At 39.6% G+C, this 21,344-nt stretch overlaps 4 protein-coding genes across 13 annotated transcripts; 1 reads left to right on the forward strand and 3 right to left on the reverse strand.

The window, feature by feature from the left end:
- Position 1: 1 nt before the first annotated feature.
- Positions 2–3,578, reverse strand: LOC121774685 (60S ribosomal protein L2, mitochondrial). The gene is made up of 3 exons (XM_042171543.1): positions 3,445–3,578; positions 2,778–3,006; positions 2–499 (listed from the first exon to the last, which is right to left on the reverse strand). The coding sequence occupies exons 1-3, from the start codon at positions 3,524–3,526 to the stop codon at positions 193–195; spliced, it is 618 nt and encodes a 205-aa protein (XP_042027477.1). The 5' UTR covers positions 3,527–3,578; the 3' UTR covers positions 2–192.
- Positions 3,579–4,835: 1,257 nt separating this feature from the next.
- On the reverse strand, positions 4,836–10,793 carry LOC121775147 (putative disease resistance protein RGA3). 8 transcript variants are annotated; one of them, XM_042172144.1, is made up of 7 exons: positions 10,656–10,793; positions 6,905–10,209; positions 6,771–6,811; positions 6,343–6,470; positions 6,177–6,243; positions 5,862–6,014; positions 4,836–5,616 (listed from the first exon to the last, which is right to left on the reverse strand). In XM_042172144.1, the coding sequence occupies exon 2, from the start codon at positions 9,278–9,280 to the stop codon at positions 6,923–6,925; it is 2,358 nt and encodes a 785-aa protein (XP_042028078.1). In that variant the 5' UTR covers positions 9,281–10,209; positions 10,656–10,793; the 3' UTR covers positions 4,836–5,616; positions 5,862–6,014; positions 6,177–6,243; positions 6,343–6,470; positions 6,771–6,811; positions 6,905–6,922. The 8 variants fall into 8 exon arrangements, with proteins under 8 accessions (XP_042028078.1, XP_042028080.1, XP_042028079.1 ...); XM_042172146.1 differs by having other exon boundaries at positions 5,862–6,018; XM_042172145.1 differs by having other exon boundaries at positions 6,323–6,470.
- Positions 10,794–10,795: 2 nt separating this feature from the next.
- LOC121775148 (pentatricopeptide repeat-containing protein At1g62670, mitochondrial-like) lies at positions 10,796–15,146 on the forward strand. Of its 3 annotated transcripts, none has more exons than XM_042172150.1 (3): positions 10,796–10,914; positions 12,924–14,420; positions 14,514–15,146. In XM_042172150.1, exons 2-3 carry the CDS (start codon positions 13,025–13,027, stop codon positions 14,765–14,767), a joined length of 1,650 nt encoding a protein of 549 aa, XP_042028084.1. In that variant the 5' UTR covers positions 10,796–10,914; positions 12,924–13,024; the 3' UTR covers positions 14,768–15,146. The 3 variants fall into 3 exon arrangements, with proteins under 3 accessions (XP_042028084.1, XP_042028085.1, XP_042028083.1); XM_042172151.1 differs by having other exon boundaries at positions 14,517–15,146; XM_042172149.1 differs by having other exon boundaries at positions 12,924–15,146.
- A 1,466-nt stretch (positions 15,147–16,612) lies between these two features.
- Positions 16,613–21,280, reverse strand: LOC121774578 (formin-like protein 1). Its single transcript, XM_042171424.1, has 5 exons — positions 21,242–21,280; positions 18,972–20,128; positions 18,657–18,853; positions 17,849–18,093; positions 16,613–17,662 (listed from the first exon to the last, which is right to left on the reverse strand). Exons 1-5 carry the CDS (start codon positions 21,278–21,280, stop codon positions 16,847–16,849), a joined length of 2,454 nt encoding a protein of 817 aa, XP_042027358.1. The 3' UTR covers positions 16,613–16,846.
- Positions 21,281–21,344: the final 64 nt, after the last annotated feature.

The raw sequence follows: 21,344 nt of genomic DNA on the forward strand, positions 1-21,344 counted from the left end.
ATGAATCCTCAAAGCAACAAGTTTATTAATGATAATTGACTTTTTTCCGAAAACGGAAAATGTGACATCTTTTCTGGAACGGGGAGAGTATTTTTCTCCAATTGGTTCAGTTGAAAAAACAGAGGAAGCACATCACTACAAATCCACAAAACATTGTAGAAAACAGGCCGCATATTGAGAAGACTCGCACTCTTAAATCTTTCTCTTCTTGGTGCGGGCAGTTTTGTATCCAGACTTGGTAGGCTTCCCCCACGGCGTCCGCGAGACTTGACCGTGTTTCCCGCTACTCTTGCTCTTTCCTTCACCACCACCGTGGGGATGGTCGACTGGGTTCATCGCCACACCTCTCACTGTGGGCCTGATCCCCAACCACCGGGACTGCCCTGCCTTTCTCAGCTTCTTTGTCCCGTGCTCAGGGTTCGACACTACCCCTATCGTTGCCCGGCATCTCTTGTCTATCAGTCTCTTCTCTCCAGACGGAAGTCTTATTTCACAGTACCTGTAAAAAATATCGAAACAGCTGACTGAATATAAGTAAACTAATGAAAATATAAGGCGTCGTCAGAAATAACCGAGAAGCAGTGACCACCGAAGCAGAGTAAGCAAAACATTGGCCATAAGAGCTATACCTCTCTTAGAAAGCTTCAGCATAAAACAGTCACGATAAATGCTACCAATAGAAATGCAAGAAGTCGTGCCATGTTTTTTTAGAGAATCCAACAGGGAGACGAGAAATAGTCCTCTATATCAAGCCTAGGCTTCCAGAATCAAGCTGAACTAGGAATCTGGGATAACTCATTTGATCACTGTAGGTCAAGCACTCAAGCTTGAGAATGATTGCTCATAACAAACGCAGCCATCGAATTTCGGAGCTCCAAAATTAAAATTCACAAAAGACACGCCTGTTACAAACATTTCTAAATTCTGGAGATGCGTAGTTCAAAACCAAAACCAATGTTATGGATGGCGTATGGCGGCTTACGGCGGTGAGCCCAAAAACCGCCACAGGGATATGGCGTATCAGTATGGCGGGATATGGCGGTCGATAAATAAATTAATAAAATATTAGTAATATATGTATATATAAATTCAAAAAATTAGAAAATAATAAAAAATTGTAATATATCAAGTTATCAACTATTAAAACAATAAATAAAGCATAAAGTCATAAGCAATTATATAATATGCCTACCATAATAAGTCTTAGTTCAACAATCAAAATATAAAGTCATCATCACAAATTCATAATACATATCAAATCTAAATTAAAACCATCCTCAATCATCACCATCCCCAACATAGTCATCCTCCACAAGATAGTTATCCTCATCCTCATCGATATCATCGTCCTCCAACGAAGTAGATCCTTCTTCTTCATCCCCAACTTCTTCATCTTCCAATTCTTCATCAACAAGCTCTCTTCCTTCAACCACTGTCGCCAATCTGCCTTTCCCTAATTGGCCTTTCTATTTTCTAGATGTGGTTGTGGTTCTTGAGGCTTTCCTAGAACTTGATGATGTAGAAGCTTCTTTTCTTTTCTTAGACCTAGTATATGTGATAGGCTCTCCAATCCCCGACGACTCGTAGACAGTATCCCAATCAAGTGAATCTCCATCAAAAACTCTATCACTGATACAATTTCGGTTACCTTCAAAATCTGGGCAGTGGGCTGCTCTAGACGGACCGGCGGCGGCGGTCGGCGGCGACGTGACTAGGGCCGTGGGACTGGGGGCGCAGCAGGTTGGGTTTGTTTGTGAGGGAAAGAGATACTATGAAAAAAACCCAAGATTTTGACTTAATTGGCATTTTATTTCATTATTTGGGCCGGGTTAAGGGTTAAAAATCATTTGGGCTGTGTTATTTGGTAATTGGGCTGAGGTTTGGGGCAGCCCAACCAAAAGTGACGCCATAACTGCCATGGCACCGCCATGGCGCCTCACTCATGGCGGCAAATGGCGGTCGCCATAAAAAAGTTTTGTGGCAGCTCGTGGCGATGGCGTTTTTTCCAAAACCCGCCACGCAATGGCGCCACGGCGGCGCCATGGCCGCTTTTTAATAACATTGACCAAAACTTTATTTTGATATAACATAGAAAGGATTTCCAACAAGATATGTTCATAATATATAGAAAGCCATTCGCAAGAGCCATTCAGAAATCACACACCACGTGAAACCCATCCAGCAGTTACTTTTAGGTTTCTCCACACTTTCCCTTCTAAACAGTGTAGAGATATAAGAAAATATGCAATAAATTTCTGTTCTAATGCGGATTATATAATAACCCTATGTAAATGAGATAATTAATGTTCAAGGGAAAGTAGAATGTAGGAGGATGCTGGCAAGAGAAGGCGAGAGTTAGCATAGTAAGGTTTTTAGTATAATAATCGGACATTCCATGGCCTACCTATAAGGTTAAAACAAAGAACATAGAGATTTTAAAGCTTAGGGAACACAATCGACATACACTACGGTGTTACTCAAGGTCAGAGACTAAATCTAGGGGTACTCAATGCTACTGCTTACCACAATTTACTAAATGATGGAGTATCTTGATACAGGACAACATCATACACACTTTACGATTTCTAGACAAGAAACCTTGCATACAAAGTCGAAATACTGAACCACAATACTGAAAACCAAAAATCTATATCAATTGAACCATACTTTATCTCTACTTCTCAACTCATCAGTTTCCATGAAAGACATACCGAATTCTCTCCATCATACAAATGATACAATTTCGCAGCATTATACATAAGAGATCAACTCCATACCTGGCTGATCTATTCGGTTCAGTGAGTATCTTCGCAGATGTGCCTGCAGCGCGCACGAGTTTTCCACCTTGCCCCGGGCGAAGCTCAATGTTGTGAATGTTCATCCCGATTCGCATATTTGACAGAGGCATACAGCTCCCATATTGAGAGCTGATGTCGAGAGTCAACATTTGGTTCATCATTGACTTCAACGTCGGCACTTCCTTGGATTCCACCATCTCGCCAGCACCTTTATGTCAATAATTCACATTAACACTTTAAGTTTCAAAATCTAACCACCAACAATCGCTTTTTTTCGGTTGAATTGAAAGAGAAGATCCAACAATCGCCTTTTCAAACTACTTAACTACCTCAAAATTGAAAATTTTCTCATTTATTAGTCAAGTAGAAATCTCCTTATGAAATTCGTTGGGAAATACTAACAATTACTACCCGTAGCTCAAAGATTCAACATTTCTCTTCTATTTTCCATCCACCAATCCTAATGACGATCAGTAATTTAATTTATCCAGAATGTTTCTATCTTTCGATTAAAATTTTAAAGCGACGAACTTGGCACAAACAAGAAATCAAATACCAGATTAAAGCAAATAAAAATGCGGTGTAGACAACGAATGAATATGGTTGAAAGAAAATGTACAAATGTACACATATATATAAGGATTACCAGTAGATAGAGAACGACAAGGAGCGCGTAGACATGAGCGAAGGAGAGAGGAGGACACAGCGCGAGCTCGAAACAGCGCCATTTTTCTGCTCTCTTCAGTCCAAGACGAAAAGAGGGGCTTAATCAATTTGAAGGGTTTCTTAATCCCATGAAAACGATGTCGTTTTTAATCTCCATTCCTGTTTTCATGATAGCATCAGCACTGGCGGGAATTCCCAAAAACACCCCTGCCACGTCATACGGACTGTCCACTGCACTGCCACGTCATAAGGACTTCCCACGGACTTCCCACTGCACAGTGGCGGACAGCCCCAAGGACTTCCCACAATTAAAAAAACTACAAATTTACAAATTAAACAATTTCCGAAATTAAACAATTTACGGAATTAAAATGTCGACACAAATAGGGAAAAAAATTCATTAAATAAAAAAAAGAAAAGTACATTTCACCAAATTAAAAAAATATTTCAATGATTAAAAACTACATTTCACCAAATTAAAAAAAATTAATGCAATAAAAGGGAGTCAACGCAATGGCGGACGTCCGCACGCCCGTCGCGACGGAATTCCGCGTAACGTCGCGGAACTGCGATGTCCTCGGCGGAATTCCGTATCCATGCATACGTGCCGGAATTCCGCCAGGACGGATGCCATTGCTGATGCTCTTATATTAGTGTTATTAATACTTAATACAAGTCGATTGGAAATATTGTGCTACACTCCCTGCAAAATGGTGTCATATTTTGTCATTTCAAAATGCCTAAAATTTAAGTGTCATTATATTTTTCTAAATAAGTGAACCCGAGCCTACCTCAATATGCACATATTTCATTATAAATTGATTGTATCTAAACATAAGATCCAAATTCTGTGAAGTCTTTTTTTCCCAATATTTTCCTTTATATTTATTAAAATTTGTACAAAGCCATTGAGACTCTAAATTGTGAACATAAGGAGTGTTTTTATTATTTTTTCATATTAATATTATTTGTTTTTTTTAATATTTGTTTGATTCTAGTCTTTTAAAAATTATTTTTAATATTATAAGTTACGCAAAAAGGAGAAATTGAAGAAATCAAACATTAAATGGAAATAGAAGAAATAATACTAACATGGATTAAATGGAAACAGCATATTCTACTTAGAAATTGACAACACAAGTTTTCCACTTTTCCTCCAACATGAAACAATACCAAAATTTGATAGTGAATGAAATCAAATGAAAGCACCAAAATGTTACGAATTAATCCATAACGGTAGCAAGGGTGTGAGATTCGTCGGATAAAGGTCCGTTCGCAGAGATCGATCTCCGTCGAGCAACCGAAATTCCCACGCCAACAAGGTTTTGGCCGTGGAGAACAAAACTTGACAGAGAAGTAATTGCGAGAAGATTAGGAAATTTCTGATATATTGATTCATTCTCTCAATACACCGAATCCCTATTTATATATCTAAGGACCCTAGGTTTGGTTTGACTCGATTAGACCGGGAAAGAACCAACAAGAAAACCCGGCTTGCAGCTTATAATTACGCTCGACTCATTATATAAAATAAATAAGTCCAAAATATAAATATTCCTCAAAATAATAATAATAACTAAAATACTAAACTAGCGAGAAACAAAATCTCCAAACTTCACTGGCTGCTTGGATTGCCTCTTCGGTCTTTCATCTCTTCTCGACTCCACTTCTATCTGGCCTCTTCGACCCTTCTTTCCCTCTGCTCCCTTTCTTGCCACGCTGCTCACATTGGTAGCTTGAATCGCCGGAGGGGCGATTGGCGTTGATGGAACGGCACTCGTATCAGGGCAGACACCTCAACTCTGTGTAGAGCTGAGAGGTTTCCAAACACTTCATTTCATTGGTATCACCGACGTGTCTTGATTTTGTTGATTTTTTTGTGGAGACGGTGATAGTCGAGTTCATCCAAGACATTATCAGCCTTGAACGCTACATCCTCAAGATCCTTCAACCAGACCATGACAGCATCTTGGGTGATGGATTTCTTCTCAGCATCACTCAAGTAGGCTTGAATCATCCTCTGCAGCTGTTGGGCTTCTCCATCGAGACCTCGAAGTAGAGAGTACTCTTCATTCAGAACTTTGGTCAGCTTTTGGACAAGGAATTCGATGCCTGCTGTAGCAACTGTTTCCATGGTTTCGCAGGTTGAGATCTAGAGAGAGAAGATGCTTGAGAGATTATGTTTGAAGATGAAGAATTATTGTAGTCAAAAGTTTTGGATAATATGACTTGTGAAATGATATGCATTCCCAAACCAAACTAATTCAATATGACTCTCACCTAAACTTAACACCTAAACCCTAAACCCTAAACTCTCACCTAATGCTACGTACTCTCATTATGAGTTTCTCATATCTCATGAATGTGAAGTAAAGTGATTGCTCCAAAAAGTATCACCTCCAAAATTCAGGCCCTAAGCCCTCTTCACATCATTATTCCCCTAATTTTTTGCACCAGGCCACAACTCCTCCAACTCTGCCCCGTGCGAGAAGAAGCACCCAACCGCCTTGTTGGACAGCACCTCCAGGTCGCGAGGGAAATTTCAATGGCCTACCTTAAACAAAGAACACAGAAATTTCAAAGCTTAGGAGGGCATGGCATACATTATGGTGTTACATAATGTTTTTCACAAGTCAAAATTTTGGGGGACTCAAGATAAGTAACGCCACCGGAAAAAAGCTAAATCTAGGAGTACTCAAAGCTAAGACCTACCCATCTTCTTCTCCACTCTCCCCAGTCAACTGAAAGGTTACCCATCTTTTCCCCTCTCAAAGGCAATCTGATTCAGACAACCATATAATCATCAATTTTCATAAAGACCAAACACACAAGTTTACAAGCATATCAGAAAAGCACACTAGTATAGTCATAGCAGCACTTGACAAATTTGATTGGCGGCCGATGCTTGGTGAAAGCTATACTCCAATATTAATGATCAGCAACTCAAAATGTTTTTGCACCATGAGATGTACGCACATGCGCGCTGATTTTGATGAAGTCTTCAACCTGGTTGTCCAGTTTGCACAAAAGTTAGAGACGATATATAATTAACGGGAGAAAGAAGAACAATGCAATGAATCTATAGCAAAATTAAACACCTTAAATAATCCATAACGAAAGCAATCTGAATCGAACACCAAATACAGAATAAGACAAATTGAACCAGCAAACTAAAACTACACTCATTTCACTTAGTTTCATTTGATCCAAATACTTGACTGTTTTGATCTACGATGAAAAATTGTTAAGCAAATCATTCATTCATCCAAAATACTCGACTCTTATGATCTACCTCTGTTTACACACCTTTTGCAGTAGTCAACCAACAAGGCCTGCATTTGTCTTGGCTGCACAAGAAAGTGTTGTAAGATGAGGGGAGTTGCAACTTTGCAAATACAATGCCATCTTTTCATCAGAAAAATATGAAATATCATACTTACTTGCTATGAGATTCAAATTCAAATGCGGTCACCATCAACCATGATCTGGAGATCGGGATGGTTGTGCCACTCCGAATCAATACTTAGTTTTGGACAGTTTTTAATTTCTAACAATTTTAATTTAGTGAGAGGCTTCAATGCATCCACTGAGGGCAGGCACCTCAACTTTGTGCAGCCATATAGATGTAACTGTGTTAGAGCTGAGAGGTTTCCAAACCATTGCGGCAATTCTTCTATCCCTATATTTTCTAACTGTAAGAAAGGAAGAGAAGTAAGAAGTTGAATTGATTGAGGCAGCCACTCCCAATATTCCACTCCTCTTAATTTTAATGTATGAAGTGAGTTGCAACAGCCTTCCAATATGCCATTCACAGTCTCATTAATGGCCACACTATTCTCTTTTGACCACTCCTCACTCACATATATTTCTAATTTCCACAAGCTACCTAAATTCCAACTCTCAACATTTCCAGCAGACATCATAGGAACGCCTCTGATTGTTAATTCTCTAAGACAAGGAGATGACTTACTGAGGCAGTCAATTAGCATTGGTAGATTCGTTAGGCTCCTTAAGCCATCCAATTTGAGAAACTCAATTGTAGGGCCCCATGAATCTACCATTTGATATGGCAATTCCATCAGTTTTCCGCAGTCTACAATGCTCAGCCGATTCAGGATTCCTTGATTTTCTCCTTCTCCACAACTTGGTTTCCCAATCGACTTCAGATTTTCACACCTTTCTATTACCAAGGTATGCAGAGAATTCAGGGTGTCCAGTCCATCTGGTAATGCTGTCAACATATCACATTCTGCAATGTGCAAGTACGAGAGATTGCGATTGTTATAGAAAAACATTTTTGACAAACATTCCAAACTCTTTAATTCTGTTATATAGAGCAACCTTAAATTTGGTAAGTGGTCCAATATAATTTCCTCACATTGTAAGCAATGGTTGAGATTTAGCTCAATCAAGTTATGAAGTGGTAAGCAAGAGCCTTGAGGCTCATTTCGAAACCATGATGGAAATCTTTTGCCTTTGTATCCTTCAATCGTCAACTTCTTTAAATTTGCATGAGGTTTGAGACCTTCCAACACACCCTCATCATTATTTTCACCCGGACGATTACAGTTCCATTCAAACCGCAATCCAGATAACTTTTCCTTCTGCATTATTTTGGCTTTCAGAGCCTCTTCTTCGTCACGAACCCTCTCAAGATTTGTAATAGCCAATTCTCCTTTGAGATTTTTCAAATTTCCGAGTTCTTCAATATGATAGCCCTTCTCTTCGCCCACCGTGAAGTAAGGTAGTGTTTGGAGACTAGTTAATCTCCCAATCTCCGCAGGCAACTCTACATCATCTTTTATATACAGATGCCTTAAGTTAACCAAATGCTTCAAAGTGTTTGGCAGTTTCTGATCCATGGCATGTGATACTCTTAACGATTGCAAGTGACAGAGTTCACCAATCCACTCCGGCAAGTTTTTAGTAGATGTATTTGAAATATCAAGATTTCTCAAATGTATCAATTTCCTAATTGAATCGGGCAACTGCAACTCTGTATAACTTTGACCAAGAGTTAGATTATGCAGACATTTGAAGTCTGAAAACTTGATACCAGAAGATCCAACTTTCAAGAATAATGTACGCAAATGCTTGGCCACTTCTTTAGAAATATGACTTGATTCTTCTTCAAGAAACATGTATCGAACCGGGGTGCTGCCGTCCACATTACTAGATAAAACAGAAGATGCAAGATCATGCACAAGATCATGCATCACATAAATTTCCTCATTTCTACAACCATCTAGCTTTGCAACTTGCATCAAAGAGTTGTGCATAAGAATATTGAAAAACTTATTTCCCACATCTTCCATCTCATTTCTTTCATCTGGTTGAAGAAAACCTTCTGCCATCCACTGCTCAATTACTCGCTGCTTCTGAATCCAGTGACCTTTAGGGAAAATTGAACAGTATGCAAAACACTTTTTGAGAGATGGAGAAGGCAAATAATCAAAGCTCAATTTCAGTATTTTTTTAATTCTTTCAGCACCTTCAGCATCTGAAAGACAATTTACACTGATAAAGCGCCACTCATCTTCGGTCTTGCACCGTCGAAGCATACCGCCAACTACATTGGCAGCCAAAGGCAAACCTCCACATGCTTCTGCAATCTTTTTTCCAATAATCTGAAATTGTGGTGGAACTTCTTCATTTTCATCAAAAGCTTTTGCTTTGATTATGAACCAGCAATCATCAACTGATAAGCCACTCAAAGTGTATTCAAGTGGTCTCACAATTGAAGCAACATTTTGACTTCTGGTAGTGATGATAATTCCATTTCCCATGGTGGAAGTAACTCCTGACATGGAATTCATAAATCCTTCCCATTCCTGTACATCTTCATTCCATACATCATCAAGAACAAGAAGATATGTTTTACCCTCGAGAGCTTCTTGAAGCTTTCTCAGGATATCTTCCCTAGTCTGACCTTCATGTGAAGTAAATGTTGAAAGAATATTTTTAAAAAGAAGGATGGGATCAAAGTTTGAGAAACATGAACCCAAATAATTGATCTGAAGCGTTCCTTCAGCCTTTCATGATTAAAGACTTTTCTAGCCAATGTAGTTTTCCCCATACCCCCCATTCCCACAAGAGCAACGATGGAGAACATCCGTTTCTCTTCCTCTGGGTGGGTCTGGGTGAGCATGTCAACTAGCATAGTCACATCATCATCTCTTCCAATAAAGACTGGATCAACACTCAACGAATCAGTCTCGTCGGAAGTATCAACAGCAGCAGCAGGAAGTGCATTCGCAATAATGTTTTGAAGGCCAAGTTGTGCTGCCTTGTTGTTCACAGATTCAAAATTCGCATTGATTTGTTTGATGGAATGAGCAATTTTAAAGCGACGAAAAAAGGGACTACGACTGCAGGATGGCAAGCATGATAGTACCTTATTCTTCGGCTTGGGATTGGGACTTGGTGCGTCCATTTTCTTCACTTTTTCACGGAGAAGATGATAGTTGAGTTCATCCAAGACATTATCAGCATCGAAAGCGACATCCTCAAGATCATTCAACCAGATCTTGACAGCCTGTTGGGTAATGGACTTACTATCAGCGTCACTCAAATAGGCTTCAATCATCGCCAAAGTCTTTTGCAGTTTTTGGATATCTTCATTCAGACCTTTAAACAGAGAATACTCTTCCTTCAAAAAGTCGATCAGCTCATCGACAAGAATTTTGATGCCTAATGTAATCACTGCTGCAGTCAGTGCTGCTTCCATAGTTTCAAGGAGATAGATCTAAAGAGAAAGATAATTTATTATTGAAGATGAAGAATGCTTGTAAAACTTGTGGATGCTATGAAAAACACTACCAATTGTCCTTCACAATTATATTTGTTCTTAACAATTTAATCTTCACATAATTCTTCAAACATATGAAAGAAACACCAGATGTAAGTGAAAACCAAATCTGAAAATCTTCTGCAATCAAGTCTTTAAATTTCATTTTTCTCAAAATATTCTGTTAATTGGTAAGCATAATCTATGAATTCTCTTAGTTAATTTGTGAGCTTGGCCAGTTTTTGATTAGCAAATAATCGAAGAGATGTTATTATTAGTTTAAATCAGAGAATTAGAAGTTACTTATATTACATAAATCAGTGAAAAACTACTTCTCTACTTCTGTTCAATATGAAATTTACATACTCAACACATGAAGAGAAAATGTAAAACGTTGCACTTACTTGCTGCAAGATTCAATCGCGTAGATGGTTCAATATGAAATTGCTCTCTCAATCTCAAGGGTCAATTTCAGAAATTAGGAGTTTGAAGCTATGATAAACAAAAGATTGTCTCAGCAGAGCTTCAAATTTCAATTATTGAATAATTTAAAATTGTTGATTGACCTTGATTTAGTCATTATTTACAGTATATATAAGTTTAATGGGAGACAGCCTACAAAGATATTATTGTGTCCATGTCTCAGATTGTTTATTCACTAGACTACTTCAAAAGATGCCTTAAAGTCTTTGGATTGAAGTTCAAGCAACCTTCAAAACAAGCTAAAAAATTAATAATCCATCAAATTGAATGAATGGTTGATGCATAACTCTATTCAATGATCTCCTATACTTAAAACCTTTGACTTTAAAGGATATAATAATAGAGAATTTGTATGTGCACTCTATTTACCAAACACTAACCAAAAACATACCTCACAAATGCCATCTTTGAAAGGCAACCATCTTCTTCTCCAAATCACCACTCAGTTCAAAGTTTACTCATCTTTTCCCTTTTCAATGCAATCTGATTCAGACAACCATATATCATCAACTTTCATATAGAGTGAAATGGCAAAACAAGAACAAGATCATTTTTCTGTGTGTTTTGACCTTTCCGGACCTAGCTAGAATTTAGGGTTGGCAAATCGTGCGGATTGGGTCGTTGTCGGGTCAACCTGATAATGACCCAACCCAATAAGGCCTAACCTGAACCCGACATGTTATGGAAACTGTAAATCCGAACATGAACCCGACCTGCTACCTTCAAATTCGAACACGACCCGCACCCGACACGAACCCGTTATCGACACGATATAATATGGGTTGACACGACACGATAACAACCCGAACCTGATATTACACGATTAAAACCTAATATTACACGATTAAACCTTAATTTTTAACCTAATTTACACAATTAAAATTCGTTTTATACTATTTAAACCTAATTTATAAGAAATTAAAAAATTAAAGTAATATGTATTTTTTTAAATAATAATAAAAATAATAATATTATTTCTTAATGGGTTATCCGTATCCGACCCGCATCCGACCCGAACCCAACCCGAAATTATCAGGTTCTTAATGGGTCAACACGATAAGGACACGGATCCAATAAGACTTGACCCAACCCAATAATTTCATGCGGATTCGTGTCAGATTATCGTGTCGTGTCGAAAATTGCCAGCGCTAATGTAGATTGAAAGTTGTGTAAAGCAAGACATGCTCCACCTGTCCCAGTTAACGAATTTGGTTTGCGGCCGATACTTCGTGGAAGCACTACTCCATTCCATTAGACTATGTTTATCAGCAACCCTCCAACCCAACCCAACCATCCACTTTTTCAATATTTAATTCATTTCTATCTCCTCCACATCATCTTCCACATCATTAATATTCATCCAACCCAACCACACACATTTTCATGGTTTATCAATGACAACCCAACCACACTATTATATATTTATTTTTATATTATTTTTTAATACTATTATTATTACATGAAATACTTATTATCGGAAATTTGGAGAATCGGAGAATATATTATTCTCATCATCCTCCATAGCTACCAACAAGAGAAACTAAAAAATATGAAATTCTATTAAACAATAAGGATTATAGGAGGAGAAAAGATGATATTTTTTTGTGTAAAACTATAGCAAATGTGGTCTCTATTTATAGAGGAAGAAAAATTATGAATTTTGGTATAATTTTTATAATTTTTTAATATAATATATTAAAGATATATAAATTATTAAAAGTAATAATATCAGCCAATGAAATTGTGCCATTTGGCACAATCTCATTGGCCAAGTGGTGAAAGGGGTGGAGAGACCGTTCGGTCTGTCTGAGGAGTGAAGGCCACCTAAGTCAAGGAGAGAGAGAGACCCATGCATTCATTTTTATTTTTTTTTAAATTAGTGTAATGATGTGGCGGTCGACCGACTCGACCGATAAACATGGTCTTATGATAGCTTCCTTCATCAAGTACCAAATACGGAATCACAAAAATTGAACCATAAAAAGAAACTACCCAAAATACAAAACATCTGTTTCACTTAACAATTGAGAGAATAGTTTTAGTATCATTCTTATGCAAAGTCTAAATTGTTTAAAATGTTTATTGTTAACTATTTTATTTATTATGACTACTTTCAAATTGGAATAATTATAGCCGAACTTATTGTAATAAATTATTTAAGTTTCTAATAAAATTTAAAAAAAAAAAGTTATTTTACTACTCCAACTGATTCCATTTCATCAGATCCAATCTAGCCGAACAACAGTTCCCTTTTTCTTCACATTCAATCTCTCACCGCCGATCAAGGAAGATGAGCAGAAGAGGATTTCTCAATCTATGCTCGCATAAATCGGGTATTCTCTCTCCTCTCTTCTCTCTTTTCTCTTCCAAAGCTTTTCAACCTAAGGCGAGCAGAATAAATTCAGTTCCTGTTAATGATTTAGACGATGCTATTAAATTGTTTGTAACAATGAAGAATATGCAGCCGAAGCCTTCTATTCGAATGTACAACAAACTTATGAGTGTTTGTGTGAAGATTAGGCAGTATTCTTTTGCCCTTAATGTGTTCGATGAAATTCTTAAGATGGGTTCCCCTGCTAATATTTACACTATGAATATTGCGGTTAACTGTTGTTGTCACTTGAAAGAAATATATTCTGGTTTTGCCATAATGGGCTTCTTTTCTAAAAGTGGTTACGAACCAGATGCTGCGACAATCAGCCCTCTCATTAAAGGGTTGTTTTTAGAGGGTAAGGAGGCAGAAGCTGTGATATTATTCAAGAAGGTTGCAGATTTAAAACTTTGCGAGCCTAATGAGGTTATTGTTCTGCACTTGATTGATGGGCTATGCAAAACTGGACAGGTCATTGCGGCGTATGATTGGATTCATAGATTAGAAAGTTGTGGGTGGAGACCCAACATTAAGGCTTATAGCACATTAATTGATGGGTACTGCAAGGGTGGACATATAGATGAAGCTTTGGAACTTCTATCCGAGATGATCAGTAAAGGTATTTTACCTAATGTTGTCACATATAATACCATGATTAAGGGACTGTGTGACAATGGTAGGCATACTGATGTTGGAGACTTATTGAATGAAATGGCCAATTCCAAGATATCTTTGAATGTACGTACTTTCAGTATATTGATCGATGCATATTGTAAGGAAGGAAAGATAGAAAAGGCTGAGAATGTGTTGGAAACTATGACGAAGCAAAATATATGTCCCAATGTGGTCACATATAGTTCACTTATTGATGGATTTTGTATGAAAGGTGAAACTGATATAGCAAAACAGTTACTTGATTCCATGGTAGGGATGGGCCTAAAGCCTAATATTGTGAGCTATAACACCTTATTAAATGGATACTGCAAGAATAGAAACATGGATGAGGCTTGGCTTCTTTTTCTTGAAATTCCCAATAAAGGCTTGATGCTTGATAACCATACTTATAGTACCATGATCCATGGATTATTTAGTTCAAATAAATTTACCGAGGGGCGGAAACTTTTTGAGAGTATGGAAGCTCAGCAAGTGCAGCCTAACTTGCGTACTTATACCATATTGTTGGATGGGCTGTGTAGGAATGGGGAGATTGATGAGGCTCTTTCGTTGTTGAGCATGATCAAGGATAAGGGATTGACTCCTAACACAATCACGTTTGGTGTTGTCATAAATGCATTATGCAAAAATGGAAAACATGGTATGGCAAGAGATCTTTTCAATCAACTTCCGTTAAATGGTGTACAACCTGATGTGCCCATGTATAATATGATCATTGGTTCATTCTGTCAAGAAGGGTCTTGGGAGGAGGTAAAACGTTTGCTGGTAGAGATGGAGAATCGTGGCTGTGGACCTAATCATGTAACATACAGTATCATCATCGGGAGTCTGCTAAAGCAAAATGAGGTTGACAAGGCAAGATCATTCATGGAAGAAATGCGTGAAAAGGGATTCTCAGCTGATTCTGCAACTTCTTCAATGCCAAGTGGAGATGATTACTTCCTCAAATTGATTGAGGACCTTGAGCCCAAGGAAATTGTATCCTAGTCCATATCAATTGGAGTTCATCATGGCTCGTTCGTTGATCTTGCCGACGTCCTTGCAGACTCGGTCGAGAGGAAGTCACAACTAAAAGGGGTGAGCTTCCTTCTTACCCGTGTCACCGTGGAAAAATCAGTTAAACCCTTTAGCATCGAGAGGGCTATGCACGTTTCCTAGTCTTGAGCACGGCCTTCAAGCAGTTTCACGAACATTTTGCTGCACTTGAGGTCTTGAAATTCTAAATTTCAAAATAGGTCAACTCCGATTGTTCTTAAAAACTTTTTAGTTATACAAGTACGTTATCTTTTGATATCAAACAATATATTACTACGTAGTGTTATATTGTTAACTCAATACAATTAAATAATAGCCTTTGAATATTTAACTCAATGGCCTAGATCATTAGCCTCGAAATGTCAATACGATCAACAAAAATGTCAATAAATGTATTAAGGTCAATTTACAATAAATTAGTTGTAATTAACTTTTGAAAAATATCACATAACGTTAAAACGCATATAACTTTCTCGATTTAAATTATTTTTTCGCACCCCATATATCAAATTAAAGATAATTTCATAAGGATTCTAACGAGATTTCACATGCATATGTTCCGATGTCAAAATTTGAAAAAAAAAAAATAAAAAAATTTCAATTTTTTCGTACAGTAACAAATGTCAACATAATATATAAATATGTCAATATAATACATGTAGAATGTCATTCTTAAAGCAATGTAGAATGTCATTCTTAAAGCAATGTGTTTACATAAGCAAAACATTGTGTTCATATTTTCAAAACACTATATTGACATTTTCATCCAAAACCCTAATTTTGTAGTTTTTTTTATCTTTTTTGATTTAATTAATAAAAACGAAAATTACAAGTGGCAAATTTTAGACCACTAGATTTCTAAAATCTTATGGTCTTAAATTAGTTGTAGTTAGTAACTAGAGAGTGAGTTAGCAATTGATCGCTACTCATATATTACTATGATCTAAAATTAAGAATCTCGTTAAAATTCAACGGTCAAGGTAAAGTGTGTGTTGACCAAATTAGTAACTAATTATGTTCGTTCCAGCGTTACATTATTCACCTTTTGTATGTTGCCTTTGTTTTTGTTTTTTTTTTCTCTTTACTTCATGCTGTTATTCGAACACTTTAATGTAACAATTGGATGCCTTTAAATTATTTTTATGCCTTTAAATTATTTTTATGCCTTTAAATTATTTTTATGCCTTTATTCAATCACTTTAAACAATTGGAGTAGATTTATTTTCTTTTCTTTGATTTCATTTACTGAGTTTGGGTTCGAGATTCTCATGATTTTTTATTGCTTTTTCAGATTTTATTAAATTGATTAAGAAAATAGTAATACTTTATTTTGTTATATAATTAAGAAAATAATTAATAGTACTATTACTTTGAACAAAATTTCAATTATTCAATATATTTACATTCAAACTATTTTATCTATAAAATATAATCGAGAGTTTGTGCATACTTAACGTGTTCGATGAAATGCTTCAGATGGGCTTCCCTGTTAATATGTACACTATGAATATTGCGGTTAACTGTTGTTGTCACTTGAAAGATATATACTCTGGTTTTGCTATAATGGCCTTTTTTAAGAGTGTTTACCAACCAGATGCTGTGACAATCTGCCCTCTCATTAAAGGATTATTTTTAGAGGGTAAGGAGGCGGAAGCTGTGAAATTATTCCAAAAGGTTGTGGATTTAAAAGTTTGCGAGCCTAATGGTGTTATGATTCTCCACTTGATATATGGGTTATGCAAAACTGGACAGGTCATTGCAGCTCATGATTGGGTTTGTAGATTAGAAAGTTGCGGGTTGAGACCAATTGATTACTAGTATAATAAAGTCACTTAGCATATGTTACAATATTACATATAAACCAATTGACAAATTCCCCTACAACATTTCTCCATCACGCAAAGAGGAGAAACACTTGATTTCTGCATCACACAATTCTATTCAAAAAAACTTAATTCGAAGCTGCATCCAACAAAATACACGGAGGAATTGCCGAAGACGTTGTCGTTTCACCCGCGGTAGGCCTGGGCGCTACTCCGACGAAAAATCCTCACCGTCGGAGGAGCTACTCTGTGGTCTCTCGTAGAATGTGGGGAAGACTTGAGGGAGGCTGGGAGCCGCGGGCATCGGGATCGGCCGGCCCGAATTCATCATGGCGCGCTCGTTGATCTTGCCAACGTCCTTGCAGACTCGGTCGAGAGTTGAGAGGAAGTCGCGGACGACTATGAACAACCGCAACAGGTGGGCTTCCTCCTTAGCCGAGTCGCCGTGGAAATACTCGGTCAAACCCTTCACCATCGAGAGCGCTATGCCCTCTTGAGCTTGGACGTTCACTATCTCCGTCTCCATGTTCTTCGAGAACTCGCTCATGCAGTCAGAGAATCTCCGGCTGCTCTCCTTCGACGGGAGCTCCTCATTCAGCTTGAGCACCTCGGTGATCTTCGAAACCCCAGCGGCTAGTCTTGCAACGTCGTTGCTGAGCACATCAGCGTCCATGGCAGCGGCTTTCTTCACGTTCGTGAGCTCTCCGCCCAATCCCGAGACGACTTGAAGACCTAGCTTCCGGTACTCCACTTCGTCTTGGAGAGTGGGCATCGGGGCGGTCGGATTCTGGTCGACACCAGATAGGCGTGCACCTTCCGCCCTGATGATCTCTTGGACGACAAAGTGAAGAAGTGTAGTCTTGCCATCCGCACCCTTCACATCTACGAGCTTAAGAAGCGTGTCAAGCTTGAAGGCATGGGCGTCACCCCTGTTGGTCCCGACGTTCATTCGGTTCCCGGTCTTGAGCACGGCCTCTAGCAGTTTTCGGAACATTCTGCTGCTCTTGAGTTCTTTACAAGCCAACTGAATACAAGAAACGAAAACGCGTCGAGATCAACACACTTTAGCAGATATAACAAGCATAACCGAACCAAAACCGGAAAACCACACCAAAATGTCGTTCGCATATAAGTTCAGATTTTTATCCGAATGACACTCGCCTTTGACCTAACCAACCCTACATCTAAACAGCGAGTTGAGTAGATATACCTCTAGCGTGTCAAACGACCTCTTGAGGTGTTCGACTTCCGACTCGAAGTTGGCAGTGTAGAGCATCGCATCAACCCTCTTGAACGCAAAAGGTATATCGAGTACTGCTTTTAGAAACGCCTCAGCGGTACCAAGTTTGAATGGTGATTCGTCCCTGAATTCCTTTAACTTACGCTCTTCCTCTTTCGTAGGCGCCATCCTCAACAAACTCTCAAGAAGCTCGCTCCCCAGTGCATCCGCGTTTCCTGTTTCATCGAGGCAAACGAGCAACAAGGGACCAGAACTTTAGAAACACAGAACAATGATCGGCTAAACCCTCTCATTATTCACATTTATACAAACATGATTTTCTTATCGTTACATATTTCCATCAAAATAATCAAGAGAGTATAGCACAAGAAGCAGCAGCAAACAGAGACGAACCAGCAAAGAAACAATCGAAACACAAGAAACAAAAGCAAACGAGGCAGCTAAATAGACCGCTTGGCTGTAGTCACTGCATGACAACGAGCAAGAAGCAACACCAACCAACACGAGAGCACAAGAATCCAATGCTTCGAAACAATGATCAAAAACATCTCGAGATACACAAAACCATGCTCCAAACATGAATCTCAATACTTTCGACAAAGCAAATGTATGAGATACAAAGCATTCACAACAACAAACACGAGAGCACTAGAATCCAATGCTTCAAAACCACGATCAAAAAACATCTCGACACACACAAATCCATGCTCCAAACAAGAATCGGATCCCATTCCTTCCAACAAAGCAAACACAGGAGATATAAAAACACACTCCTCACCTTCAACGAGTGCTTCGCAAACTTCATCAACGGTCACATTCAGAGCTCTCAGCAATATAGCGATGTTCTGAGACTTCTTCGGGTCAAGCACGAGGTTTTCCTGGCTGGCTTCCCCGACCAACTGGCGCCTAACCCCGTCTTTCCCGTTACCATTCGAATTAGCCATGAACAGCGTCTCGATCATCTCCTCGTTCAACCTATCATATATATCCAAATAAATGTACATTAATTTCCTAATACTAACATTTAGCTACATATATACTTATTCAATGAAAACATGTGATTTCTATAATAAAGATAGTAAAATTTGCTTACTGAAATGAACTAGATTTGAGCTGATCCCAAACCATAGCTCTATCTGAACTAGCTCTCACTTTATCCCAATGCAGAGGCTTCAACTTCGGCTTCAAAACCTCCTCCGAATTCCTCAAACTGCCCTTGTCCGCTCCCACCACTTTCCTGGTGGGGGCCACGAGCTCCGGGGGCCCGGCCGCGGCGTCCCACGGCCGGGCCGGGGGAGGGGGGGCGGGAGGGGCTCCCGAGAAGCTCGAGGTGCGCGGGGAGCAGTCTCGGGTGGTGGTCCCGCCCTCCTCCGTGGAGGAGGGCGAGAACGGGGAGAACGCCGGGGCAGGCGGCGGAGGGATAAATCGCCGGAGCGGGCCTGGGAAGCTGGCGAGGCTGTCCGGGGATTTTGATTGTGGGCTGGCGGCGTTGGCGGCGACGGAGGGGCTGCGCTCCGGCGAGATGGAGTAGGCCGGCGAGTTGAAGGGGAGGGAGTTGAGGCTTCTGCTTTTGTTGAATTCGGTGGCTTTGTTGCCTCTTGGGGAGAAAAATTCATCTTCTTCTTCTTCTTGTCCTTCATCGTTTTCTTGATTTTCCGGGGGGATTTGGCGGGAGAGCTGGCGGGGGAGTGGGGGGAGGGGGTGGAGTTCCGGGGAGCCGAGGCGGTGGTAGGTGAGGTTGGGGTTGTTGGGTTGGTTGGGGGGGGTGGAGAGGGTGCCGAGGTAGAGGAATTCGGAGGAGGAGGAGGTGGGGGTGTGGAGGGGGTAGGAGGGGGGAGGGGGTTTGGAGTCGGAGGGGGGGGTGTCGGGGGGGAAGAGGCGGAGGCTGTCGGATTTGGGGGGAGGGGAGGGGGAGAGGCGGAGGCGGAGAAGGAGAAGGAGGAGGGAGGCGAGGGAGAGGAGGGAGAGGGAGAGGATGAGGGAGATGAGGAGCTTGAGGGGCTTGTGGGAAGGGTGGTGGGAGGAGGGGAGGACGAGGGAGGAGATATTGGCGGGGAATGTGGCGAAAGCGGAGGAAGTGGGAGAAGAGGAGGAAGAAGGGGGAGGTGGGGGGAGGGAGTCGGAGGGGAAGAAGGGGTTGGGGGGGGAGGTGAGGGGGTCGGGTGGGGGGAGGGAGGAGGAGAAGGGGTATTTGGGAAGTTGGGGTTCGGGGGAGGGGGCGGGGAAGGGGGGGTTGGAGATGGGGGAGGGCTGGTCCAGGGGGAAGAGGGGCTGGTGGAGGAGGCGGCGGTGGGGGAGTGATGTGGCGGCGGAGGAGGAAAGGAGGAGGAGGAAGGTGAGGGTGGCGGCCGGTGGGAGATGGGAATGGTGCATTTTTTTTGTTGTGGAGAGTAATGTGGGTTGAATTGGTTAGTTCATTCACGGCGGCGGCGGGAGAGGTGGAGGTGGAGGTGGAGGTGGTGGGAGAGTTGGGGTTGGAGTGAGTTATGCCGCCAGTGACAGAGTTTCAGAGAGTAAAAGGAGTATTAATTGGCTTTTCATTACAGGGGTCAAAGAAAGGTGGAGAATTTGAAAAGATGGCACATAAAAATAAGCTTTTTCAATACATCCTTTTGTTTTTTATATTTATTTTTTTCTAAATACTCCTACTAGAGTACAGTACTACTATCTCCGTCTCATCACAAGAGTCATATTTGGTGTTGTATTGATTTTAAGAAACGTAAATAATAGTGAAGTTAAGAAGTTAGTATAATATGAGTTCTAATTTTTTATATTGATTTTATATTAGAATTGAGTGAAGTAAGTTAGTGGAATATGGAACCTATTTATTATTTATGGTAAAAGTGCAATATGACTCTTAGTATGAGACGGACTAAAATAACAAAATGTGACTCTTATTATGGGACGAAGACAATAGTATTCAATATTTCATATTGAAATGATAAAATAAGAAAAGAAAAGTTTAAATTTGTGTTAATAGATAATCAATGAAGACAACGTAGAAGTGAAATGATTAATAGGAGTATAACAAAAAAAAAAGTTGAAATCGGTGTTAGTAGTAGCGGTGAAAAAGGTTTTATGGATTACATGAAAGTAAATTAATTTTGGTGAATAAAACTATTTTTCATAAATGGAGAGTGATTTTTGAAAAATTAAGCTGGGAAAGTTTGGATTTAATAGTATCTTCCTAAAGTGTAAAAGGTGAGCTAGAAGACATTTTTTAAAGGAATTTAATTGCATGGCTCCAAAGTAAGTACGTTAATTAAATTGAAAGACCAGGTGTGAAAAAGATAGGTACAAGTCAAACTACGAGGTGAATATACACACATGAAATTTGGATTCCATCTCTATTCACTTAAATACTATACTGTGTATAAGGGCATCAATAATCCCCTTCCCCATTTCCAGCCTCAAGTCCCCTCTACGTCATCATTCCTCTACAGTTGGGGCATGTCAGTCTCCATTT

This window comes from Salvia splendens, chromosome 17 (genome assembly GCF_004379255.2).
Source record: "Salvia splendens isolate huo1 chromosome 17, SspV2, whole genome shotgun sequence".
Taxonomy (NCBI): Eukaryota; Viridiplantae; Streptophyta; class Magnoliopsida; order Lamiales; family Lamiaceae; genus Salvia; species Salvia splendens.

Bases quoted from the DNA above. Each gene is read 5' to 3' on its own strand.
- LOC121775148 (XM_042172149.1), top strand. From the start codon at position 13,025: ATGAGCAGAAGAGGATTTCTCAATCTATGCTCGCATAAATCGGGTATT.
- LOC121774685 (XM_042171543.1), bottom strand. From the start codon at position 3,526: ATGGCGCTGTTTCGAGCTCGCGCTGTGTCCTCCTCTCTCCTTCGCTCA. The intron at 3,007-3,444 runs GTAATCCTTATA...ATTGACATAAAG, and splicing joins TTGTCGTTCTCTATCTACTG to GTGCTGGCGAGATGGTGGAA. The intron at 500-2,777 runs GTATGGAGTTGA...TATTTTTTACAG, and splicing joins GAACCGAATAGATCAGCCAG to GTACTGTGAAATAAGACTTC.
- LOC121775147 (XM_042172144.1), bottom strand. From the start codon at position 9,280: ATGAATTCCATGTCAGGAGTTACTTCCACCATGGGAAATGGAATTATC.
- LOC121774578 (XM_042171424.1), bottom strand. From the start codon at position 21,280: ATGGGGAAGGGGATTATTGATGCCCTTATACACAGTATA. The intron at 18,094-18,656 runs GTGAGGAGTGTG...TCGATGAAACAG, and splicing joins TTGCGAAGCACTCGTTGAAG to GAAACGCGGATGCACTGGGG. The intron at 17,663-17,848 runs GTATATCTACTC...TCTTGTATTCAG, and splicing joins GGTCGTTTGACACGCTAGAG to TTGGCTTGTAAAGAACTCAA.